The sequence below is a fragment of the Musa acuminata genome, chromosome BXJ1-9 (genome assembly GCF_036884655.1).
Source record: "Musa acuminata AAA Group cultivar baxijiao chromosome BXJ1-9, Cavendish_Baxijiao_AAA, whole genome shotgun sequence".
Lineage (NCBI taxonomy): Eukaryota > Viridiplantae > Streptophyta > Magnoliopsida > Zingiberales > Musaceae > Musa > Musa acuminata.
In genome coordinates this window covers 2005350-2028010 of record NC_088335.1, presented here as the reverse complement: position 1 = coordinate 2028010, position 22661 = coordinate 2005350, and the positions used below count along the sequence as shown (strand labels likewise).

At 41.7% G+C, this 22661-nt stretch overlaps 4 protein-coding genes across 10 annotated transcripts; 2 read left to right on the top strand and 2 right to left on the bottom strand.

The window, feature by feature from the left end:
- Nucleotides 1-93: 93 nt before the first annotated feature.
- LOC103996791 (microtubule-associated protein TORTIFOLIA1) lies at nt 94-6693 on the bottom strand. Its single transcript, XM_009417787.3, has 6 exons — nt 5470-6693; nt 4225-4416; nt 3987-4080; nt 3187-3908; nt 1384-2265; nt 94-453 (listed from the first exon to the last, which is right to left on the bottom strand). The coding sequence occupies exons 1-6, from the start codon at nt 6298-6300 to the stop codon at nt 277-279; spliced, it is 2898 nt and encodes a 965-aa protein (XP_009416062.2). The 5' UTR covers nt 6301-6693; the 3' UTR covers nt 94-276.
- Nucleotides 6694-7836: 1143 nt separating this feature from the next.
- LOC103996789 (uncharacterized) lies at nt 7837-9520 on the top strand. 4 transcript variants are annotated; one of them, XM_009417783.3, is made up of 3 exons: nt 7838-8093; nt 8209-8745; nt 8836-9520. In XM_009417783.3, the coding sequence occupies exon 2, from the start codon at nt 8239-8241 to the stop codon at nt 8704-8706; it is 468 nt and encodes a 155-aa protein (XP_009416058.2). In that variant the 5' UTR covers nt 7838-8093; nt 8209-8238; the 3' UTR covers nt 8707-8745; nt 8836-9520. The 4 variants fall into 4 exon arrangements, with proteins under 4 accessions (XP_064937880.1, XP_009416058.2, XP_009416059.2 ...); XM_009417784.3 differs by having other exon boundaries at nt 7839-8093; nt 8839-9520; XM_065081808.1 differs by having other exon boundaries at nt 7837-8093; nt 8216-9520.
- Nucleotides 9521-9610: 90 nt separating this feature from the next.
- Nucleotides 9611-11605, bottom strand: LOC103996788 (F-box protein PP2-B11-like). Its single transcript, XM_009417780.3, has 3 exons — nt 11242-11605; nt 10560-10678; nt 9611-10297 (listed from the first exon to the last, which is right to left on the bottom strand). Exons 1-3 carry the CDS (start codon nt 11578-11580, stop codon nt 9868-9870), a joined length of 888 nt encoding a protein of 295 aa, XP_009416055.2. The 5' UTR covers nt 11581-11605; the 3' UTR covers nt 9611-9867.
- A 1153-nt stretch (nt 11606-12758) lies between these two features.
- On the top strand, nt 12759-22591 carry LOC135592391 (putative disease resistance protein RGA4). 4 transcript variants are annotated; one of them, XR_010479020.1, is made up of 3 exons: nt 12759-12964; nt 13063-13167; nt 13251-13678. XR_010479020.1 is itself a non-coding variant. In XM_065081807.1 (3 exons), exons 2-3 carry the CDS (start codon nt 13864-13866, stop codon nt 22232-22234), a joined length of 3444 nt encoding a protein of 1147 aa, XP_064937879.1. In that variant the 5' UTR covers nt 12759-12964; nt 13847-13863; the 3' UTR covers nt 22235-22591. The 4 variants fall into 4 exon arrangements, 1 of the variants encoding a protein (XP_064937879.1); XM_065081807.1 differs by lacking the exons at nt 13063-13167; nt 13251-13678 and adding exons at nt 13847-15319; nt 20247-22591; XR_010479021.1 differs by lacking the exon at nt 13063-13167 and having other exon boundaries at nt 13484-13678.
- Nucleotides 22592-22661: the final 70 nt, after the last annotated feature.

Below are 22661 nucleotides of genomic sequence, written 5' to 3'. Positions count from 1 at the left end.
AGGAAAGCATCATCTCTTCGTGTTAGCTTCCCTGATTTGTTTTTCTTCTGGGCTCAACAAAAAAGTAATTGTGTACACAATCAACAGAGATGATTGGTAAAGAACGAGTGACACCTCATAAGTGTCATCACATTTCTGCTAGAAAAGCTCCATATTTTTCTCGTAGATTCCATTACATACGCTATATTATCCTTCTAATGAGCCAAAGCTGATGAAAAAAATAGAATTAGACGACACCCATGAGAAACTTGTTACATGCTACTTAATATGCTGTTGCTAGTTGAGACCCCATGCAGCCGCTAAATGCATCATTAGCTGATCCGGTGGTGTCCCCTCCCAATATTCTGGTGGTTCTGAAACAGAAGCTTCACGAAGATTCAGCAACATCTCTCTCTTCCATTCGAGGGGGATGCTGAGAAACTCGCTTCCATTCTCCACGACAAGATCCGATAACTACAAAAGCAAACATTGAACGATTACATAATTTCCGCAAAAGTCCCCATTGAGCTTTACTTTCTTTTTGCAAATAAATGAAAAGAAAGGCAAACTTGATTTATTGTCTTTTTGTTTTTTTTAATGAGCAAAAGCTTTGTGGACGCCACAAAAGAGTAGCACTCAAAAGTGGGAATTTAAATGACTGCATGTTCGGATCGCATGGTCTCGTAATTTGTTTCTTTAAAAGATAGGCTTTTTGCTTCAAGAAACATCTGAAATAGAGATATATTCTTAAAATACAATAAAACAAAAAAAATATGAAACATGTCTCTTGCGTTTGACCTTTGGCATTTTATTTTTAGATGAAAGAAAAAGAAACATCATCATGCAGTTTAGTTATCCAAAATGAAAGATGCTAAACTAACATTTGCACAGCTGAAACGAACTCAACTTTCAGATGAACTAGTGGATTTTCCACAAGCTCCAAATACTGAAGAATTTGTTTGTGGATGTCAGAAAGCTAACAGGAAAACAGAATGTCCAATAAGTTGGCACATTCTCCTATTCTCCACGTGCTCTGCCATGAATAATGTCAAATAAGTTGGTATATTTTCCTAATTTTTCTCTTAAACACCATAGTAGGAATACAGAAAAGAAAACTTCATCATGCTTAACCACATGGGTGTAAACAAGTGTACTACTTTTGTCAACTTCACAAAAGTCTACCTTAATAATCAAGATAAATCATATACACCCCAAACATAAAAAAGAATCAATATAATCTAGCTTTGTGCATTAACGAATTTAATCTATTTGCACAACAATAATATCAACAACAACTATAAAACCATAATTGCCCAACTATTTGCACAATATTTTATAAAAGATATTGTAATAGAGAATAACTGAAACACAATCAAATAAATATTTGTATATCAATAATGATACCTGATGGAGCCAGCTAAGCGCTATATCAAACAAGCTTTCTTCCAGAACAAACTGTCCAATTGCACGAAAGACTTCGCTCGCTATTTCATTAGAGAGCTGATCAAATACTGGACCAGATTTATCCATTAGCTTTACAAGTAATAAGTCATCACCAGTAGACAGAATCTCTGCATAAGCTGAATCAACATCGCCAACATAAAGTGAATCCATCGCACGAGTCCACGAAGCCCAAAGTGGACCCTTGTCCAGCCCCAGATTATCATCTGCTATACCTTCAGCATCTAATTCAGGAACAGCTACTCGTGCTGCAGTTATGGATGTTATGTTGTCTTCCCCAGCTACTCGGATAGCTTCTAAAGTAGCCTCATCCTTTGAGGCTTGCCAAACACTTCTTGCAGAAGGCCCTTCACCAAGCCTAAATGGTCCTGGTCCCTTATCCCAGGCCCACCTGCCACCAACTTGATCAGCGTCATGCTCAGATCTAGGTACTCTACCATCCACTGGAACAGCATTGAACCCTCTCCTAGAGTTCACGACACCATTCCTTGAGGCACCATGGCAATCCCATGTTTCAGATTCTGACCTCCAAGGAGAACCTCGTCTCCTTACTCCAGAAACCATACTTTCTGATGAGAGAAACCTCTCTGGAAATGGGAACCGCCCCTCACTGTCCCTGCCAAACTTTGAGTTGGAGCAATCATGAAGGCCATTGTACTTGCCTGAAGACCTACCTGGAGAGTTATCGAATCCCTGCATCATATTTCCACCTCTCCTTCCTGGTTTAATAGCCAAATCATGGGCCATTTCATCAACAACTCTCTCAAGACCCCTCACTCGATTTTCTAGAGTTACCATGCTATCATGGGAACCTCCCATAAAGTCCTGCAATACAAAAGCAACAGGTGAGCTGCTTGCCAGCTGGCAACATGTATATCAGGCATATGGTAACAGGCAGAAAAATCTTCTCAATGTGATTGTCCAAATCCCAGAAAATCTTTTCAATGTGACAGTGGGCTTTACTCGCATCAGTGGTATTCACATGACATCGGTATGCATTCACACATCGTTTCAGTAGTTGCTTGTGTTAGAAGGAAGTACCTGTGCATGAACAATTGCTTCTGAATATCCAAGGCGGAGTGCGCCTGAATATATTGTATAAACAAGAAAAAGGTACAATATCAAAGTTGCAACCATATTTGATCCTTTAACACAAGTGGATCACATAATGAAGTCACCTTTACCAAGATACCACTTCTTCAAGCGACTAAAAGACAGAAAAAAGAATTAAGTTATCAACTTGATCTTATACTATTATATAAAGAAAAAAAGGCAAATGTAAATAGTGATATCACACAATAGATGAATCAATTATATGAGGCAAACCAATCAGTATTTGTGGCACATTAAGAGGTGGAGCAAGAATAGAATAAATGGACAGCATTCAGTGAGAAAGTTTTCAAAAAGTCCAATTATAGGCTGAAGGTAGGAAAAGTTTGAGGAATATTATCTTAGAACAACAAATTATCATAAAGTGCAAGAAAAAGAAACAAGATACTTGTAGAAACACATCTAAACATGAATGAGAAATATAAAACTACTCTTTGTAAATCAATCTTCATAAACAACGAAAAACATAATGAGACCAATCTTGAGAGCCAACAGGCACTAAAAGGATATGCAGTCTAACAATCTGCTAAAAGCAATAAAAAAATGAGCTACTAAATCATTAAATGAAGGAAAGAAAAAAGAATTTATTGTTACATAAAAAATAATGAAAAACTAGCAACTTCATTTATGGCAAACCTGTAACATGTTCATAAGACTGATTTGTTGCCTCTCTAATTGGGCTAGCTGCCTCTGTGTGGCAGACCAATTCGCTTTATTGCTCATAAAGGACCCTTCAGCATGAGCATCAGATCTAGGGACATTAAGACAGCCGGGAGAGGGATCTTTCTGACAGACCTCCAATCTATCGTCACCATCAAAATCCTCTGCTTTTGATTCTTTTGCTCTGATACCTCTTTGCTCTATCCATCTCCCCCTAGGAAAATAATCCGAGTCTTGCACATTATTGTGAACCCCCAGTCGTTTCTCTGCATTATGATAATTAGCATTATTATGTCCATGAATGTCATCCGATTGCTGGAGTGTTGCTCCACTATGCTTTGGTGTTTCCGTTGAATCACTATAAATTGCTTCTGGTCCTTCTTCACATTGTGAATGGGAAGACTGCAAACAATTACGAGGTAACACTACTTCTACAGGCAGGTCATCTGAACTCTTCTTCTCAAGCTTTTGGAAGAAGTCTGGGTTCAATTCTTTGTCAGTCAAAGATGGTGCTTTTTTCTTTAACAGTATGACTGCTTTCTCAGGCATATTAGTGCCTTTTCCTCTGGATACAGAATCATTTTCACTGGGTGAAGAACCAGCAGATGAGTTTTTCAAAGTTTCTGACCTCTTATTAGAGTTGGACCTCTTGTGAGTTGCCTTTTCCTCACTATCAGTTAAGTCAGAGTTTCTAGAATCTGCAGGTCAGAAAAAAGGAAGTAACAGAAACTGGAAAAGAAGGATAAGTTTAAAATGTCAGAACACTCAGCACATGCCTTTTTTGTCTCCTGATGTTCCATCCTCTCCTTGTCCTTTGATCTTCTTCCATAGCTGCAGTGCCTCCATCATGCTATCTCTGACAGGTTTTACCTAAAAAGGATAATGCAAGATGTTGACAGACCTAGCAAAACAAGATGTATAGCCTTTGACAAACTTCCATTAAAAATTATGTTCAACTGACTATATCAAGTTTAAGCACATATTTTGTAATTGATGCATTAATAAAAGAGACACCTTATCAAAACGGCAAGCGTCAAGGGCAGTTATTGTTGCTGCAGCTCCATCACCAAGCAAATGACTCGAGTGAGAGGCCAAGACACACAATGTGTCTGCAGCTGCCTTACGGGTAGCCCATTCACTGCTTTCAAGACATTCACGAACAATTTGCAGCAGTTGTTGCATGCTCTGCAGATGTATCGCTCCTACCTGAAAAACAAAGTGGTAAGTATTCTGTTTGGACCAACCTAATCTAATCTGATTTCCTTCAGAAACTGTAGCCTGTTCTCTTGGTGTATGCAAAGAGAGCACTTTTCTCTATCAAGAATAATAGTAAATGATATATTGCCAACAGAAGCCCCTGACCAAACACTAGTAAATTACAACAGAAATAAAAATAAAAAGCGAGGATTCAAAATATCATTTCCATCTTGAAATTGTTTATTTGATGAAGAAGACATACATTTAAAGCTGAGGTAAAAAGATTGTGTTATTTTACAAGTGGAATAATTGACTACTGATTTCAAACCGTGAATATGTTTCTTTGAGGAGAAAAATAGGCAACATCTCAATTTTTTTTTTTTTTGGTTTATCAGTTCTTATTAACACTCTAAAAAAACAAAGCATACGATCAGATAAGTTTATTAAACACCAAAGAGCATTTACAAGATATATCTGATGCTGCCCAACTCTGAGGTATAAAATTAAAAAGACAAGCTGCTTCTCTGCAAAGATGATGAAACATGCTGAAATTGAGATAAACCATACTAGACATGATTTGAAAACCATTAAAAATGTATACATTCTTAAATTAGAACATAACTACATAAGTGTCAAGAAGAAAGAAGACAAACAGGATACCATGAAGTAAGAGCAACAGAAAGGATCAATTAGGTAAAAAAAAAAAATCAAAGCATTGTTAAGAAAGAATTTAATCAGACAACAGGAGTACAGAAGAGAAGAACACAGAGAGCCAACATAAATTTCCCACAATCAAGACTACAAAAATGAGAATATGGAAAATCTCATTGGCTTCAATGAGACCATTAAGGACAGATTAACCGAAAGAAGAGAGGAAAATTCCATGGATCTGATCTCCAGTTCAGATCGCACAATGTGGTTTACCTTGAATGCCATCATCACCGTCGACACATACAAACCCAGGAGGTTGTTCTAACGTAAGGGCTTAATGCCTACCAAAACAATCTACATTGGTAGGTTATATAGACTATGTCAAGAAACTAAAAGAATCCACGAACAGACCTGCGCCAAGCTAGAGACAACTGAAAGCAACGCCCCCTTGGCAAGAAAGCTCTGGCCTCCAAGAAGCTTACAGATCCTGGGGCACAACCTCTGGAGCATCGTCCCCGACGCCGTCACCCTTACCTCATCCCCCTCCCCACCATCATCGTTAACCCCGGCACACTCCACCACCCTAGCAAGGCACATGGCTGCCCCGCCTTGCACCGCCTTATTCTGCTCCCCCATGGCGTCGAACAGCGGCTTCACGAACAGCGCCACCATCGAAGATGACCCTCCGATGCCGCCAGCGCTGTCCTCCGGCGCAGCCGCTGCCGCGACCCAGGGGCGAAGGTAGAGAGCCGCGAGCGAGCCCGCGGCGTCGCGACAGGCATCGCGAACAGAGGAGTCAGAGGCCGAGTCCTTGATGCGGCGGGCAATGTGGGCCATGATCTTGGAAAGGTGGGCGGAGGCGGCGTCAGTGTGGACGGCACAGAGGAGGGCGAGGAGGCGGAGGGACTCGCGGCGAGCGATCAGAAAGGAGGGGTGCTTGGAGCCGGGGGTGTCTTGCGGGGTGGGCGAAGGCAGGGAGGGGTCGTGGACGAGGGCGTTGAGGAGCACGGGGACGCCCTCGGCGGGGAGGGTGCGGATGATCTTCTCGAGGTCGTCGACGGCGATCTGGTGGGTGTCGCGATCGGATAGCTTCGCGAGCGCCGCGAGGATCCGCGACTTGAGCTCCACCATGGCGACATGGGAGGAAAGGCCAGAAGAGGAGGAAGAGCAAGATTGGGATTTGGAAGAGGAGGAAGAGGGTTTGGAGAGCCTAGAAGAGGGTTTGGAGGTGGAAGTAGCCATTTAAAGAGAGACAAAAATTGGATCTTGATGGAACAAAGAAGGAATGTAGCAAATGGGAGGAGGGAAAGATTGTGGAACGAAAGGTCAAAGAGGGGAGGAGAAGGGGTGGTTTGGGTTGAGGGATCTTGAAATGTTTGTTGTTGGGAGGAGAAGAGGAGGAGGAGGAAGTTGGAGAGAGAGGAGGGGGAGAGTGAAGGGGAATAGAGTAGACTTGAAGGCTTGGCCTTTTCTTTGTGAGAGCGGCGAGGAGTGAACTGTAAGTGAGGAGTCGTCCAAGGTTGGTATTAAAGAGGGGGAAGGAGCGGAATCAACATGATGATGATGATGTTGATGATGATGATGTGTGTGATCCAAGCAAGCGATGTGAGGTTGGAGATGACAAGGAAAGGGATCATAATGGGAATCGGACGATGGATGTTGGGGGACATTGGAGATTACCCTTGTGAGATGAGGAACTCGATTCTGGGAAGAGTGGTATCGTAAATTGCCACATCAAATAGGACACACATGTTTGAGATGCACGCGGGGGATGGTTTTTAGTGGTGAGCTGATTTGAGAACGGTGTATGAATTCTTTCACATGATTGGCGTTCTCGAAGAATTCACGTGAAACGAGAGCTGCACAGCCACCGATCTCTCGATCAACAAATGTATTGTCTTTGTTTCAGCAAACGAATGACATTAATAATTGGGATAATAATTGACTACTCATGAATGTCGATCTTAAATAAAGTTAGTAGACAAAGTATCTCATTGAACCATAAATTATATGTTACTGGCTATAGTGAGAGAGACTCGAATAAGAAAAAATATAATCACCCAATTATGTTTCACATGAGTCAGATTATACTTCAATTTTGAATCATCTTGGGCTTAAAAAAGATATTAAGCCATTAAATAAAGAAATGATAACATCTTAATTTAATCCTATACTAAAAAAAGATAAAGACTATTAGCTGCCCATCGAGTCTAATCATGACATGTTGAAACTAATTTATCTTTTATTATTATTATTATTATTATTATTAATTTTCTCTCTTAATTTATATATGTAACAAACTAATAGCGGATACCATTTTTCATTATGCATAAATATACTACAACACTAAGGCTGCGATGCTCTTGTCATCATCCTTCATCAAATGCAACCAGTCATATTATTAATGGATCATTTGATGTTCTTACAATTATGATGAAAGTAATGCTGCGACGCTTGCATAGTAGTAGTTAAAAGATAGATCTCAATCACAAATTTTGAATTAGGAAAGCTCCAAAAAAAGTACTCCTTGGTGATCGAATTCCACCTTGAGGTCCAAGGCATTGTGAGGGCGATGGACCCAACCTCAACCAGACACATCATTGTTTTATATGTACCTATACGTTTTATTTGGATCGGTGTATTCATGCATGCATGTGGTTTGCACAGTGAATTCAAGATTTGGTTGGCCATGATATCTTAAACTTGTGCTTTTGGGGCCTTAAGTTGCTCGATGCTTTATGATGTGTATTTAATTATGGTTTCACCTATGCCCCCAATCTCTGTAAGTCATGTCATCAGGAGCGTCTGCTTGCAATAATGCTGTGGCTCTCTCTTCATGGATAGCTTTACAGGAGGAGTGGCACTCTCCATCTCTTTATGTTTCTTTCCTAGATTTTTGACGTCTTGGAGTTGTTCTTGTTGGATCGTATGATATCTGATGATAGATTCCATCGGTCTTAGGTAAGATCTTTATGAACGAGAGAATGCTTCCGGTGAAGAATTCCGACCTCTGGCTTTTGTGATATTTAGTTTCTGTGAGTGAATCAAATCTCCGAATCCTCTATGCTTCTATTTTTGTGTTGTTTTATTCGAAAGAAAAAGGAAAACTTTTGATGAACTCTTTTCAGAATTCATAACGCCGATCCACAGCTTGCAGGATCAATTCTCCATCGACATAACATGGATGTCAGTGACGATGGCGAAGGCTCTCTCGAGGTCGGCACAACCGGCACCATTGGCTCCCTGATGACTCGAGAATTAGAATCCATGAAGCACTCGGAACAAGCATCTTCTTCCGCTCGAAGAAGACAACAAACAGGTCCCGTCTTCGTACCCTGCGGTGCTGCTCCTGGGAAAGCATCGCGAAGGAGAAATCAAGCAGATGGATGTGGCAGCAGCGGCAGCAGTATCGGGCAGGGTCACTGTGCGGATGCTCAGAAACGCCGACACAGCACACGCAAAAATGGCCATCGAGTTCCGATATTAGGGTATGGTGACAGTCCGATGGCTCGGAACTCTGGTACGGATAAGGTGGAGAAGAAAGGTCAGGGTTACACTGTGGAAGTTGTCGATCTGAAGTGCAGCAACCCGATGAGCAACCGCCTCAAGAAGCTCAGCTTCTCCAAGCTCTCCGAATCCATCTCCTAGTCCTCGGGCATGCTCAGCTTCTTCCCACTCTGTTCTCAGGTGCCTGTACATTCATTTTCACTCTGTGCTGTTCCACCGTAAAGACCGGATCAGAATCTGCCGTAAAATTCAACTCCGATTCGCTTTCAGCAGGCATTAACTCGATGTGTAATACCCTCGAGAAAGGGAAGCTGCCCCGAGGGTGGGAGACTTTGACAATTTGCACAGCCACCGAGGAAGATAGATACAAGATTTATGAGACGCGGATTGGCGGTCACCAACCAAGTTGGATATGTCGGATCACCGTAGCGGTCGATCGTAAGCTTTCTAAGATCGATCACATCTCTCCCTTGGCTTCCTACGCCAGGATTCCAGGACAACAACGGTTGATCGAGGTGCTCTTTCTCCTTTAATTTTGCTTCCGCGGCCTCCTCCTTGCTCTCGACATTCTCAAGCTTCTGTACAGTAAGTCGCCGCCTGATACTTCGTAGGTCCTCCTTGCTCTTGATTTAGGCAGTCGTATGATCATAGTGTGAGAATGGTCTAAATACCGAAGACATGGAAGGTCACAGATAGCCTCTGGTAACATCTGACCACCATGTGGGCTGTATGAAAAATCCAACACTAGCAGGCTCTTGATGTTTTCTAGGACTTGGCAGAACTGTTGCAATTCTCTGAGCGCGGCTCGACAGTAGATTGGTCAGCACGATTCTATGATTGCTGGAGACTTTTTGAACATTGTGCAGCATAATTGTAGTCCTTATCATAAGCATCATCTTTGAGTTCACCTAGCCAATCGGTCAGTACTCGGCTCTCGATCGGCTTCCCCTCAGCTGCATGGATCATAGCTTGGATTCGAGCAAGTCTGTCCTCTACATCCACAAGCATGTTATCGTTCTCAGAGTCAGAGGAGAACAACTCCGAATGAAAAAAGTTTCATGGTAAAATACTAAATCATATGACAAGAATATTTTTCCAACAAAATAATCAGTACGACTAATAACAGTGCCATCAGGTGATGATGAAATAAACCTTACAAGTTTATTCTATATGAAATAAGCTTAGAAGCCCAGAGTTTCTCTCTCTATCAACTCATGATGAAATAGATCATGAAAAGCAAAGTTCAAGTTCTTTAAAAGAGTCATCGAGTCTCCTTCTGGCTAGTACGCATGCATGTCCTGCTTAAATCTTGGGTCTGAACTCAAGTCCCTCGATGAGGAGTCCATGCTTGAAATGCAGGGCTTCGCACTGGCTCAGGTGGATGCTTACTTCCCCTTTATCCCCTTCATCGGTATAGAAATCACCCAGCTCGATCTCCATCCAACCATCGTCCCTCAGCTTCCTCTTTCCTTGCTCGTCCTCCTCCTCCTGGTCGTCGTCATCATCATCATCATCATCATCATCCTGTTGTAGAGTAATGACTCTATCGGATGAATAGGTTCCCAAGCTGACCGAGACTTTCTGCGGAGGGGAATTGAGGCCATATGCGCCGGAGGCCAACTGGAAGACCATATAAGCTGTATACCACGTCTTCTTAGAGAGCAGTCCACTATTTATGCTGCCAGTGATTTCAAGCCAACAAACGGATACAAGCTCTGCCACCTCTCCAAACCTGATGATCCAAAATGAATAAAGTGACAACGTTAGTAACTGAAGTGAAATTTCTAATGGGTCACTGAATCCATTCCTCCTCCAACTTTGGAGCAAATCTCAATCGAGCTTTAAATGAATTGATACTGTGAAATAAATTGTTTCATGGTTCAATCAGGTGACCACCAGTATTTGCATTTGCCCTTCTCTCGCTTCTTAGAAATGCTTGCAAATGTATTGTGTTATTTTCAGTTCAGTGTACAAGTAGTGGTAGTAGCAGTCACCTGGAGTCTGAATGTGAGATCCATCTCCAGTGTCGCCATACGTGCTTCCATGCTATCCCCAAGCTACTCGAAGACACCATGTAACACTTGCGCCCAGTCGATCTCTCCAAATGAAAGCTCTGACATTGAAGAGAAATTGGCAGTTCAGAAGAAGCTTTTCGGTCCGCGTATGGAGAAGAACCAAGTATTGGATACACGGAGATGGATGGATCGCATGGAAAATTTAGTGTTCTAATTTCGAGAAGAGCTATGTAATTTGATGCCTTTCTTATTGTTTCGTCTTCCTTGTTAATGCTAATGATACAAATAATTTCAGATCTCACAAATAATTTGATTACAACTTCGCAGCAATCGTTTACAGTCGAGTGAATCGTAGCCGCAAAAGTATACTTTTACTTGAACTTAGCAACGCTTATGTCATATTAATCAATCATCAAACCAACGAAAAGGAAAATAAGAAAATTAAATGAAATAGAATATATCTAAATTTTTAGATTAGTTCGAACTGACAATCGGTAGATGCAAGAAAGAATTTGATTGCTACATAATTAATTTAATTACTGTTAAAGGATTAATATGATAAAAAAGACTAAATTGAGAATCAACTTTCAGTTTCACTCGAATAAATAGTATGCAATTTTTAGATGGAAGGAAGGGAGTTCTAAGGAATCATTTCACGTACCAGTTTGCCGCCGTCGATGAGGATGGGCTTGCAGAGACCAAAATAGAGCTCCTTCTTGGAGGAGGAGGAGGAGGAGACGGGATTAACGGCCCGCGATAGGATCTCGGCATAATCCGACGGCAGGAAACGCTCCCACAGGGCATCGGTCCCCGTGCAGGAGAGGAAAGCCTTGGAGACGACAGCCGACCTGCACGAATCACGAGGTGTCGCGAAGGAGAAAACGTGGAGGATGCACTCCTTCGGCAGCTTCGCAAACTCGTTGCCCCGCTCGCGTTCTTCTTCTTCTTCTTCTTCTTCTTCTTTCTCCACCCTTCTGGCTCTCTTTTTTTCCATCACCATTACTCCGGCGGAATGGAGGTTTCTCTCTTCCTCGAACCAATCAACTATAGAAGACGAAGCCGCGGTAGACTTACTTTTCTTTTTCCTAAAAAGAAAAAGTCGGAAAATTTTATTAACGAAAGAAAATAATCTCTTTTGCATTAGCACGAACCAAAATAAATAAATTTCTCTAAAGATTAACAAATTTATTAGTTCGAACATGAATAACTAACGAATTAGTTACACGATTTCTTTCTATATATATATATATATATATAATAATAATAATAATAATAATATTCATAATCATTAAAGGTGAGAAGATTATCTATTAAGGATATCAACTTCATCTTAACAATTCTAACAAAAAAAAAAGAGTCAATATTGATAGGGGGGTATCTGTTTAAGCCGTGGCCTCGGGGCCGACGCGGTTTGGTTCGAGGGTCCGGATGTCGGGGATCTCGGACGACATCCCTCGGGTCAGCCGGGGTGGCCGGTCGCGGTAGTCCGGATGGAATGTGGCGTCGGGGAGGTGCGACCTCGCCTTCGTTCCTGCATGCAGGTCAGGTCGGGAGCTTGGCCCGACCCCACCGACGATCAAGTTAGATGATGTGGAAGGGAGTTTTTCTCGTGAAGAAGTGTCCCCCTTTCGTTTAGAACTCTGGGGTATTTATAGATAAGTTTGATGTTACCTGATGTGGTTGTTTGTCGAGGTAGGACAGTACCTCTAGTGACGTCTGACATTGCCACTAGGGTTGCGTGGAGAATCGAGCTGCCGCAGGGTACGAGTGAGCCTCGATCAACGTGCTCCCATCAGGTCGGCATTAAAGCTTGCTTCCTTGGGCAGTGCGTCCACCTAGCGTGGCTGACGTCGTGGCACGTCACGTTACCATTTTTACCCTTATCAAATATCATCATTATACTCATGATTTAAAAAATATCATAATTTAATTTGATCTAATTAATTATTAATATTTTAATATAATAAGAATAGAGGAAGACCTGAAACAATGATAAGAATAGAAACTTGACTAATAAACCCAGGAAACTTCTACGAAACTCTGTAGACTTGACAGACGACAATAGGCTTAGAAAACGTCCACATAACTCCTTTGTTCTTCTTGGAACGTATAAATTGTCTTCGTATCTTGAATGGGCGGCGTAGGTGCACGCATCTTCCATTTATTCAACGACTGCGATGTTGTCGTCTTTTGAAGACCCACCTGATGTTGGCTTTTTCATTACAGTGTGAACCATTCTTGCTGAACGGTAAACACGAGCTTTGAAGAAGGGCGTCCAGAGAGGAGCTCTGAAGTCGCTTCGCTGTTTCCCAAATCCTCTGCTCAAGTGTATCGCCGCCTGGCTCTTATCGACCAGTCACTTCTTTTCTTCCAGAGGCCATAACGTAAGTATGCCCGCGCCAACTTTTTTTTTTGGGTGGCAAATGGAGTTCTTCTTGATGCCCATGGTAGATTTCTTTCGTCTTCCTGGTATCTGAATCAGGTCGTGGGCCGGAAAGATCCACACATCAGATATTGGAGTATCGATCGATTTGCTTGCTTTGTTATCTCATGAGATTTCTGCCTTTTCGAATCTTCGATCGGAAAAGTACAAGTCTATTACTTTGCCTTTTAGATTAAAACAGAAAACCGATAGAATTTACTGATTCATTTACTAAAAATTAATTTCAGGTCCGGAAGTATTTCGCTTTTAGATCTGAAAAACCCTTTTTTTAAAGCAATTTGGGCCTGATAGAGTACTCAACAAGAATTTCTGCCTTTTTCTTGTTCTTTTGTTTGGATGTCCATATCGTTTCCATATTAGAACTGTAAATAATCATCATTCCTGGAAAAAACAAACAAACTGATTTTGTTCTTTATGGTGGTGCACATCCCTTTTCTGACGAATCCTCATTCTTTTCGAGGATGCCCAATGTTTTGGAGTCATAACATCTGGTGAAGCAGCGATGGAGATGGCTAGACTGTTGTTCTCTTTCCTACTTTTGATCGAATATGTCTACTAGCATGCTGTTTATCATGAATTATCATGTCCGTTTGAATTGCTCTTGATTATATACATACATATTGATTTTGTCTTGGAAATATTTTGAAGTTAGTCATCTTGTTGGTATGGTGTATGATCGACTTTGACATGTCTAAAAGTGTGGTGGAGAGTGCTTTTTGTTGGAATGACTACTCCTGAGTTAGTTAATATCCAGTTAATGGGAGTCTCTTTGGAGCTTCCCTTGTTCCATTACTTATCCAAATAAGAACCTCAAACCATGCAGTGCAAGTATTGGCATCAATGGGTCCGACAGGCATGTTTATGATGGTGGGAGAATGGTTTGCACGGTATGTTGCGGGTAAGGTTATGGACAAGATGGGAGACAAGGCCCTCTCCTCTACTTCTGACAATGACAACATGCTGGTGGATGTTAGGACCATGCTGAAGAAAGTGGAGGACAGTCTTCCTCGCATTTTAGCTGTGATCCATGCAGCCGAGGGGAAGCCTATCAGGAGCCAAGTGCTGGTCAATTGGCTAAGGGAACTCAAAGATGCTGCTTATGAGGCTGACGATGCACTCGATGAGTTCGAATTCAGAGAACTTCAAGAGTCGCAAGACAGTAGCAAGGTGGCTGCATTTGTGTCCTCAGCTCGTAGATTTATCAAGAATTTATTTGTCTCAGATGATGAACTTCAAAGGTTGAAGAATCTTGTGGGGGATATCGATGAAATTTTTCTCGACATCGACAGCAAGACGGCTGAAGTGGATGAGTACATAGCAAAGGGGAAATCTGCAACTAGGGAGACCAGCTCGTTCATGCGAGAGGAAGTGTTCGGGAGGGACAAAGAGAGGGACAGGATACTAGATATGCTGCTGCGTTTAGATGATGAACCTGATTTTGGTAGCAAGGGTGCTGGGAGTAGCAGCTATCCTAGTCTTGGTGTTCTTCCAATTGTAGGCATCGGAGGAGTAGGCAAGACAGCTCTGGCACAACTTGTTTACAATGATTCAAGGGTCGCTAACCATTTCAAGCGGAAGTGGGTTTATGTCTCTGATGATTTCAAGATGAAGAGGATTTTCAAAGAGCTGATATATGACTCTCCAGGTGGAGTCTTTGAGGACAACATCAGTTCAGCTGCCATGCTCAAGAAACTTACGGATGACTTTAAGGATAAAAGGTTCTTGATTGTGCTGGATGATGTGTGGGATGAAACGGGAACGACTTGGAAGGAAATCCGTAGTGCCTTAACATTCGGGGCCAAACGTAGCACAATTTTGCTAACAACTCAGAGTCCAAAAGTAGCAGAGATTATGGGGACCATGAACCCGATCCACCTGGAGCCTCTAGAGGAGCATGATTTCAGGAGACTTTTCGAGCTTTGTGCATTTGGCGATGAGGAGCTCAAACCAGATTTGAAAGCAAAGCTACAATTAATTGGTCAACAAATATTGCAAAAGCTACATGGCTTGCCTTTAGCAGGGAAGGCACTGGGAAGTTTGCTAAGAACCAGATTCGATGAGAAATTTTGGAACGCAGTCTTGGAAAGCGAATGGTGGGAAGAAGATTTTGCTGTGAGCAACATCCTGCCATCTTTGGGGTTGGGTTATCAACACCTGAGCACAAACCTGAAACAATGTTTTGCTTATGCTTCTGTATTTCCCAAGGCTTACGTCTTCCACAAGGAACGTTTAGCACAAATGTGGATTGCTCAAGGTTTTATCCAATCCAAATCCCAGGGAAGAATGAGTTTAGAGGATATTGTGTTAGAGCTAGCCCCAGGATATTTACCAAAGGATAATTTTGGCAACACAACAAGATAATAAAGCGGAAAGAATAAAGCGACAAGAACAAACAAAACACCAGAACACCAGATATACGTGGTTCGGTCAATTGACTTTGACCTACATCCACGGAAGAAAGAGGAGCAAATTACTACTATAAAAGAGGGACACTTACAAATGCCTTAGGAAATGTTCCTAGGCCATAAAACACCTTCAGCTTCCTAAACAAGAAGACTTCAAACCATAAGCAGGTTTTCTTGTGATGCCTGCTGTACTTCTTGTGGTGTCTGTGGTACTTCTCGTGGTGTGTCTAACATCAAAGCTCAGGCCCTTATTTATAGTTCCAAGACGAGACAACAAGTCTGATTTTCCCGATGTGGGACTATGGGACTTGCCAAACTAACAAATCTCCACCTTGGCATGTCCCAACAAAACTTGCTCCACCTTCTTCACAAAAGCCCCAACGGGCAATCACCAACAATGAACACCAACCAAGTCCAAGCACTGCTTGAACTTGTAAACCGGAAGAGGCTTCGTAAACATATCAGCTGGATTGTCCTTCGTATGAATTTTCTGAACAAGGACTTTTCCTTCAGCAATGATATCCCGAATAAAATGAAACTTCACATCGATGTGTTTTGTCCTCTCATGATACATCTGGTCTTTAGTCAAATGAATAGCACTTTGACTATCACAGTAAATTGTAGTAACACTTTGATGCAGACATAATTCGCTGAACAATCCTCTTAACCATAAAACTTCTTTGATCGCCTCTGTCACTGCCATATATTCTGCCTCTGTAGTAGATAAAGCTACGACAGGTTGTAGGGAAGCTTTCCAACTAACTGCACAACCGCCAACGCAAAATACATAGCCTATCAAAGATCTTCGTTTATCAAGATCCGCAGCATAATCAGAGTCGACGAAACCAACCAAAGTGTCACGATTTTTTCCAAACTCCAAACAAGCATCTGAAGTCCCTTGCAAGTATCTGAGAATCCACTTCACAGCCTGCCAATGTGTTTTACCCGGGCGAGACATATATCTACTAACCACACTGACTGCTTGTGAAATATCTGGACGAGTACAAACCATTGCATACATAATACTGCCGATGGCACTAGAATATGGAACTTTCACCATATATTCTTCCTCTTCAATTGACTGTGGTGACTGAGCAGCAGATAGCCGAAAATGGCTAGCAAGAGGAGTACTAACTGGCTTAGCATTTTTCATGCCAAACCTCTCCAAGACTTTCTTGAGGTAATTTTTCTGAGTCAGAAATAATTTTCCAACTCCTCGATCTCTTTTGATCTCCATGCCAAGAATTTTCTTAGCTGCTCCCAAATCTTTCATTTCAAATTCACTACTCAGCTGCATTTTCAAAATGTGAATTTCTGACAAATTCTTAGCTGCAATAAGCATGTCATCAACATAAAGCAACAAATACACAAAAGAGCCATCAGTTAACTTCCGGAAGTAAACACAACTATCATACATGCTCCTCGTGTAACCATGACCCAACATAAAAGAATCAAACCTCTTATACCACTGTCTTGGAGACTGCTTTAATCCATACAAAGATTTCTTTAACAAGCAAACATGGTCTTCCTTACCATCAACTTCAAATCCATGAGGTTGCTCCATATAAATTTGTTCTTCAAGTTCACCATGTAAGAAAGCTGTCTTGACATCAAGTTGCTCCAATTCCAAATCATACATGGCAACTAAAGCAAGCAAAACACGAATAGAGCTATGTTTAACAACAGGTGAAAATACGTCATTAAAATCAACACCATGTACCTGACTATAGCCCTTTGCAACCAACCGTGCTTTGTACCTTGCATCTTCAACCCCTGGAATACCTTCCTTCCTTTTGAAGACCCATTTGCATCCAACAATTTTCTTACCAGAAGGCGGCTTCACAAGATCCCAAGTTCTATTCCGATGGAGAGACTCAATTTCTTCATTCATCGCAATCAACCACTTAGCGGAATTATCACAAGAAACTGCATCTGAGTAGGAAGTAGGCTCACCAACTTCACTCGTCTCTTCTGCAACAGACAAAGCATATGCAACCAAATTTGCATATCTTTGTGGTGGTCGAATTTCTCTCCGTGGTCTATCCTTGGCTATGGAATATTGTTCTTCCTCTGGATCATCTGCATCAGTAGGCTCGGGACCACCTACTGGCATTCTTTGAGTAGAAGAGTTCGACTTAAAAGAATCTGAACTACCAATCTCAAGCTCCACCTGCTTCTGCGCACTATCATTTGTACAACTAGTAGATTCCTCTTTAGAAGATAGCATAGATAATTCATCAAAAGTAACATCTCTACTGATTATAAATTTTGGGGATTTGGGATCAGGACACCATAATCTGTATCCTTTCACCCCAGAAGCATACCCAAGGAAAATATACTTTTTAGCCCGAGGCTCTAATTTTCCTTCATTTACATGCATGTATGCTGGGCACCCAAAAATTTTAAAATCAGAATAATCAGCAGGAGTACCTGACCAAACTTCCTCTGGAGTTTTAAAGTTAAGTGCTGCAGAAGGAGCGCGGTTGACAACGTAACAGGCCATATTAATCGCCTCTGCCCAAAAGTCTTTTGTCAACCCTGCATTTGAGATCATACACCTCGCTCTCTCCAAGAGTGTTCTATTCATACGTTCTGCCACACCATTTTGCTGAGGTGTCATCCTAACAGTGCGATGCCGAACGATTCCTTCATTTTTGCAGAATTCTTCAAAGTCACCTTCACAAAATTCCATGCCATTATCTGTTCGAAGCCGCTTAATCTGTTTACATGTTTGCTTCTCAATCAAAACCTTCCATTGTTTAAAGGTTAGAAAAACATCATTTTTATGCTTCAGAAAATAAACCCAAACTTTCCTGGAATAATCATCAATGAAAGTCAACATATACCTGGCACCACCCTTAGACTGAACTTGAGCTGGACCCCAAAGGTCTGAATGAATATAGTCAAGAGTACCTTTCGTTTTGTGAACTGCCGGAGAATTGAAGCTGACTCTTTTCTGCTTTCCAAAAATGCAGTGTTCACAAAAGTCCAGTGGCCCAGTACTCTGTCCGCAAAGTAGACCTCTTTTGCTCAATATGCTCAAACCTTTTTCGCTCATATGACCCAAACGCATATGCCATAATTTGGTGATGTCAGAATCAGACAATGATGATGACGAAACTGCAACTGAACCTGTGACAGTAGTTCCCTGCAGAATATACAAGCTACCAGACCTACAAGCTTTCATAACAATAAGGGCACTTCTAGAAACTTTCATAACTCCACCTTCAGCTGTGTATTTACACCCAAGGGCCTCTAGGGTGCCTAAAGAGATGAGATTCTTTTTCAAATCAGGAACATGTCTAACATTAGTGAGCGTCCTCACAATACCATCATGCATTTTAATTCGGATTGTTCCTCTACCAACAACATCACATGCGGCATTATTGCCCATCAAAACAATTCCACCATTACAAGATTCATATGTGGAAAACAAATCCCTATTGGGACACATGTGATAAGAACAACCTGAATCTAAAATCCATTCATTTTTAGACTTTGTCCTGTCATCAGTAGCAAAGAAAATATTTCCAAAATTCTCATCAGATGCTACACTAGCTTCAGCGGATTTAATAGTTTTCTCAACAAATTTTTCCTTTTGCTTTAATTTATTTTTCAATTTAAAGCAATCAGATTTAATGTGCCCCATTTTATGACAATATCTGCATTCCAAATTTCTATGTCTGGATTTAGATCTAGATTTAGATCTACTACTGTCAAATTCTCTTTTATCCATTCTCCCCCTAACAACCAGACCCTCAGCCTGATTCTCTCTACTTTCCCCAGTGATATTCTTGTCTATCTGCTCCTTAGATTTCAGTGCAGATTTAATTTCTTGATACGAAACTGTTTCTTTTCCATAAATCAAAGTATCACGGAAATGCTTAAAAGATTGGGGAAGAGAACACAAGAGCAACAAAGCCTTATCCTCATCATCAATTTTTGCATCTATATTCTCTAAATCCATAACCAAAGAATCAAACTTATCAAGATGCGAGAGTATAGATGTACCTTCAACCATCCGAAGCATATACAGACTCTGCTTCAAGTAGAGACGATTCTCCACTGTCCTCTTCATGTACAAGGCTTTAAGTTTGTCCCACATGCTCTTAGCCGTAGTCTCCGTAGCTACCTCCCGTAAAACCTCATCAGAGAGATTTAGAATGATGCTGGATCGGGCCTTCTTATCCATACCCGCAAGATCTTCTTTTGACGTACCATCTGGAATGTTCTCAGCACCCTGAAGTGCCAAATCAACTCCGTCTTGAACCAGAATGGCCTCCATCTTGAGTTGCCACATGCCGAAGTTGACATTTCTATCGAATTTCTCGACAACGATCTTTGATATTGTCATTGTTGCCAAAAGATCCCAGAACCAGGCTCTGATACCAGTTTGTTAGAGCTAGCCCCAGGATATTTACCAAAGGATAATTTTGGCAACACAACAAGATAATAAAGCGGAAAGAATAAAGCGACAAGAACAAACAAAACACCAGAACACCAGATATACGTGGTTCGGTCAATTGACTTTGACCTACATCCACGGAAGAAAGAGGAGCAAATTACTACTATAAAAGAGGGACACTTACAAATGCCTTAGGAAATGTTCCTAGGCCATAAAACACCTTCAGCTTCCTAAACAAGAAGACTTCAAACCATAAGCAGGTTTTCTTGTGATGCCTGCTGTACTTCTTGTGGTGTCTGTGGTACTTCTCGTGGTGTGTCTAACATCAAAGCTCAGGCCCTTATTTATAGTTCCAAGACGAGACAACAAGTCTGATTTTCCCGATGTGGGACTATGGGACTTGCCAAACTAACATATTGGGAGCCAGATTTTCGATGAATTAGCTGACAGGTACTTCTTTCTGAGTAAACAGGATGGTGGATATATGATGCATGACTTGATCAGAGAATTGGCTGTGTGTGTTTCACAGGATGAATGTTGTGTGGTCAACGATGATGAGCCTGTGGAAATTCCACCAACCGTTCGCCACTTATCTCTTACAGCTGCAAAACTTGATGCGGTGAGACAAGTGCACAAATTTAGGAAGGTAAGAACTATTATATTTTTTCATGAGTTTAATCCTACAGAGTTTTATGCGGTCTTAGAAGACATCTTAGAAAACATCAAGAGCCTGCGGGTGTTAGATTTGTCATATGTTCACATGGGATTAAAGAGGTTACCAGATGCAATCTGCGAGCTATCACATCTTCGATATTTGGACATTTCTCACACCAAGATCAGACAGCTGCCTAAATCGTTTTCTAGGCTGTGCCATCTACAAGTGCTGAATGTGAAGGGGTGCTTCTCTTTATACAAGCTAACACAAGGAATGGACAGACTGATCAGGTTGCGATACTTTTATGCTGAAGCTGGAACAATCTCACTAATAAATGGGATTGGGAAACTGACCGACCTTCAGGAATTAGAAATTTTCCAGGTTGCAAGGAAGAGAGGGCACCAGATAGGAGAGTTGAAGCAGTTGAGAAATCTCAGAAGACGACTGTGCATACGGAATCTTGAGAATGTGGAAAGCAAGGAAGAGGCCATGGAGGGACAATTGAAGGATAAACATCAGCTCGATGAGGTGTCAAACATCTGGACCGAGGATAGGGAAGACCTCCGTGGAGACCTGGACATGGATATACTTGAAGGCCTCGAACCACCATGCGGTTTGAAACGGCTTGAGATCATGTTTTATGGAGGTCTGAGGTGTCCAACTTGGTTGGTAACCAATCATCTCATCAGCCTGGTATCTGTTTGTTTAACTTCGTGTAAAAGGCTTGTCAGTCTCCCCCCTCTTGGGAAGCTTCCCTTTCTCAAAAATCTTGAATTCAAGGCGATGCCTGCGCTAAAACTCATTGGAGTTGAACTTTATGAGAATGCTGATCCAGTCTTCCCGTCGTTGGAGTTTCTAAGATTCGAGTTATTGGAGGGATGCGAGGAATGGTCTGAAGCAGACAGTAGGCAGTTTTTACCTCGTCTTCGTGAACTCCACATTTATAATTGCATGAAGCTGAGAAAAGCACCTCTTCCTCACCTGCCTACTTCGTTTCTAAAATTGCTAAAGTTATGGAACTCTGGCGACCTTGGTAGTGATATATCTGGATGTCTCCTGTTGCTAACCTCTCTCGACTTTCTGGAGCTTTCTGATTTCAAACGTAGAGCCTCAGTTTGTCTGTCTAACCTCAGCAATCTCAATGTTTTAAGGCTTATTGATTGCCCGGAGTTGAGATTACCTGGTGGGATTCGATCCCTTCCCAAACTGAGAGAGCTAACGATCGAAGGATGTCCTAACTTGTATGAGCCGGGCTTACAGTGGGACCAACCAAGTGATGAGCAGAACTTGAGATCTCTCTCTTATTTCAGCACCGGCGGATATGCTCTTGATAATATGAGGCTCATGTTTGGAAGAATCCACGCTCTACGGACACTGCAGTTTTGGAGTTGCAAACATCTTGCTTCCTTCACAGTCGAGCAGGAGGAGTGGCTTCAACAGTTACCCTCCCTGGAAGAACTTGAATTCGCATTTTGTGCAGAACTGCTGAGCCTTCCTGCAAATTTGGCCAACATTTCCTCCATGAAGAAGTTGGAAATCTTTTACTGTCCTGAAATCAAGTCACTGCCCGAGAGTGGCCTGCCATTGTTGCTGAAAGAATTGATTATCTTGCATTGCCCATCACTGAGCGAGCGGTGCAGAAAGGATGAGGGAGCTGACTGGCCAAAGATTGCCCATATTCCTTACATACGAACTGATGATCAGGAAATTGAATCTGTGGCATCGCAGCAACAGGAACAGGAATAGCAGTCCTCGGTTCTTTGGGTTTGTTTTCCCTTTTCTTTTCCAATCTATGTTTTATTCTTTTTGCATGATCATCTTCTTATCTCGGTTGTTGTTGCCATCAGTCCAATAAACGCATCGATGCACCGGGCATGGAAGAACACATCATCTTTGGCTATGTATTTCTTGCAGATGACCAGAGTCACTTGCGGTGGTGCTGCTGCCGACCAAGTTTGTATCGGAGATGGAGCTGAACATGATGATGATGATAACTGGGGGAATGAATTGAATTGTCAAAAAGTGTTTTATGTGCTTTAGTTATTCAAACTTTATATGATATGTAGTGTGGTACGATCAATTTGGCAGTCACTTGAGTATTGTTTCTAGAAAATAGAATCTACGGGAGGATAATAAAATTCTTTGGGAAAATATAAAAACCTCATTTGGTATT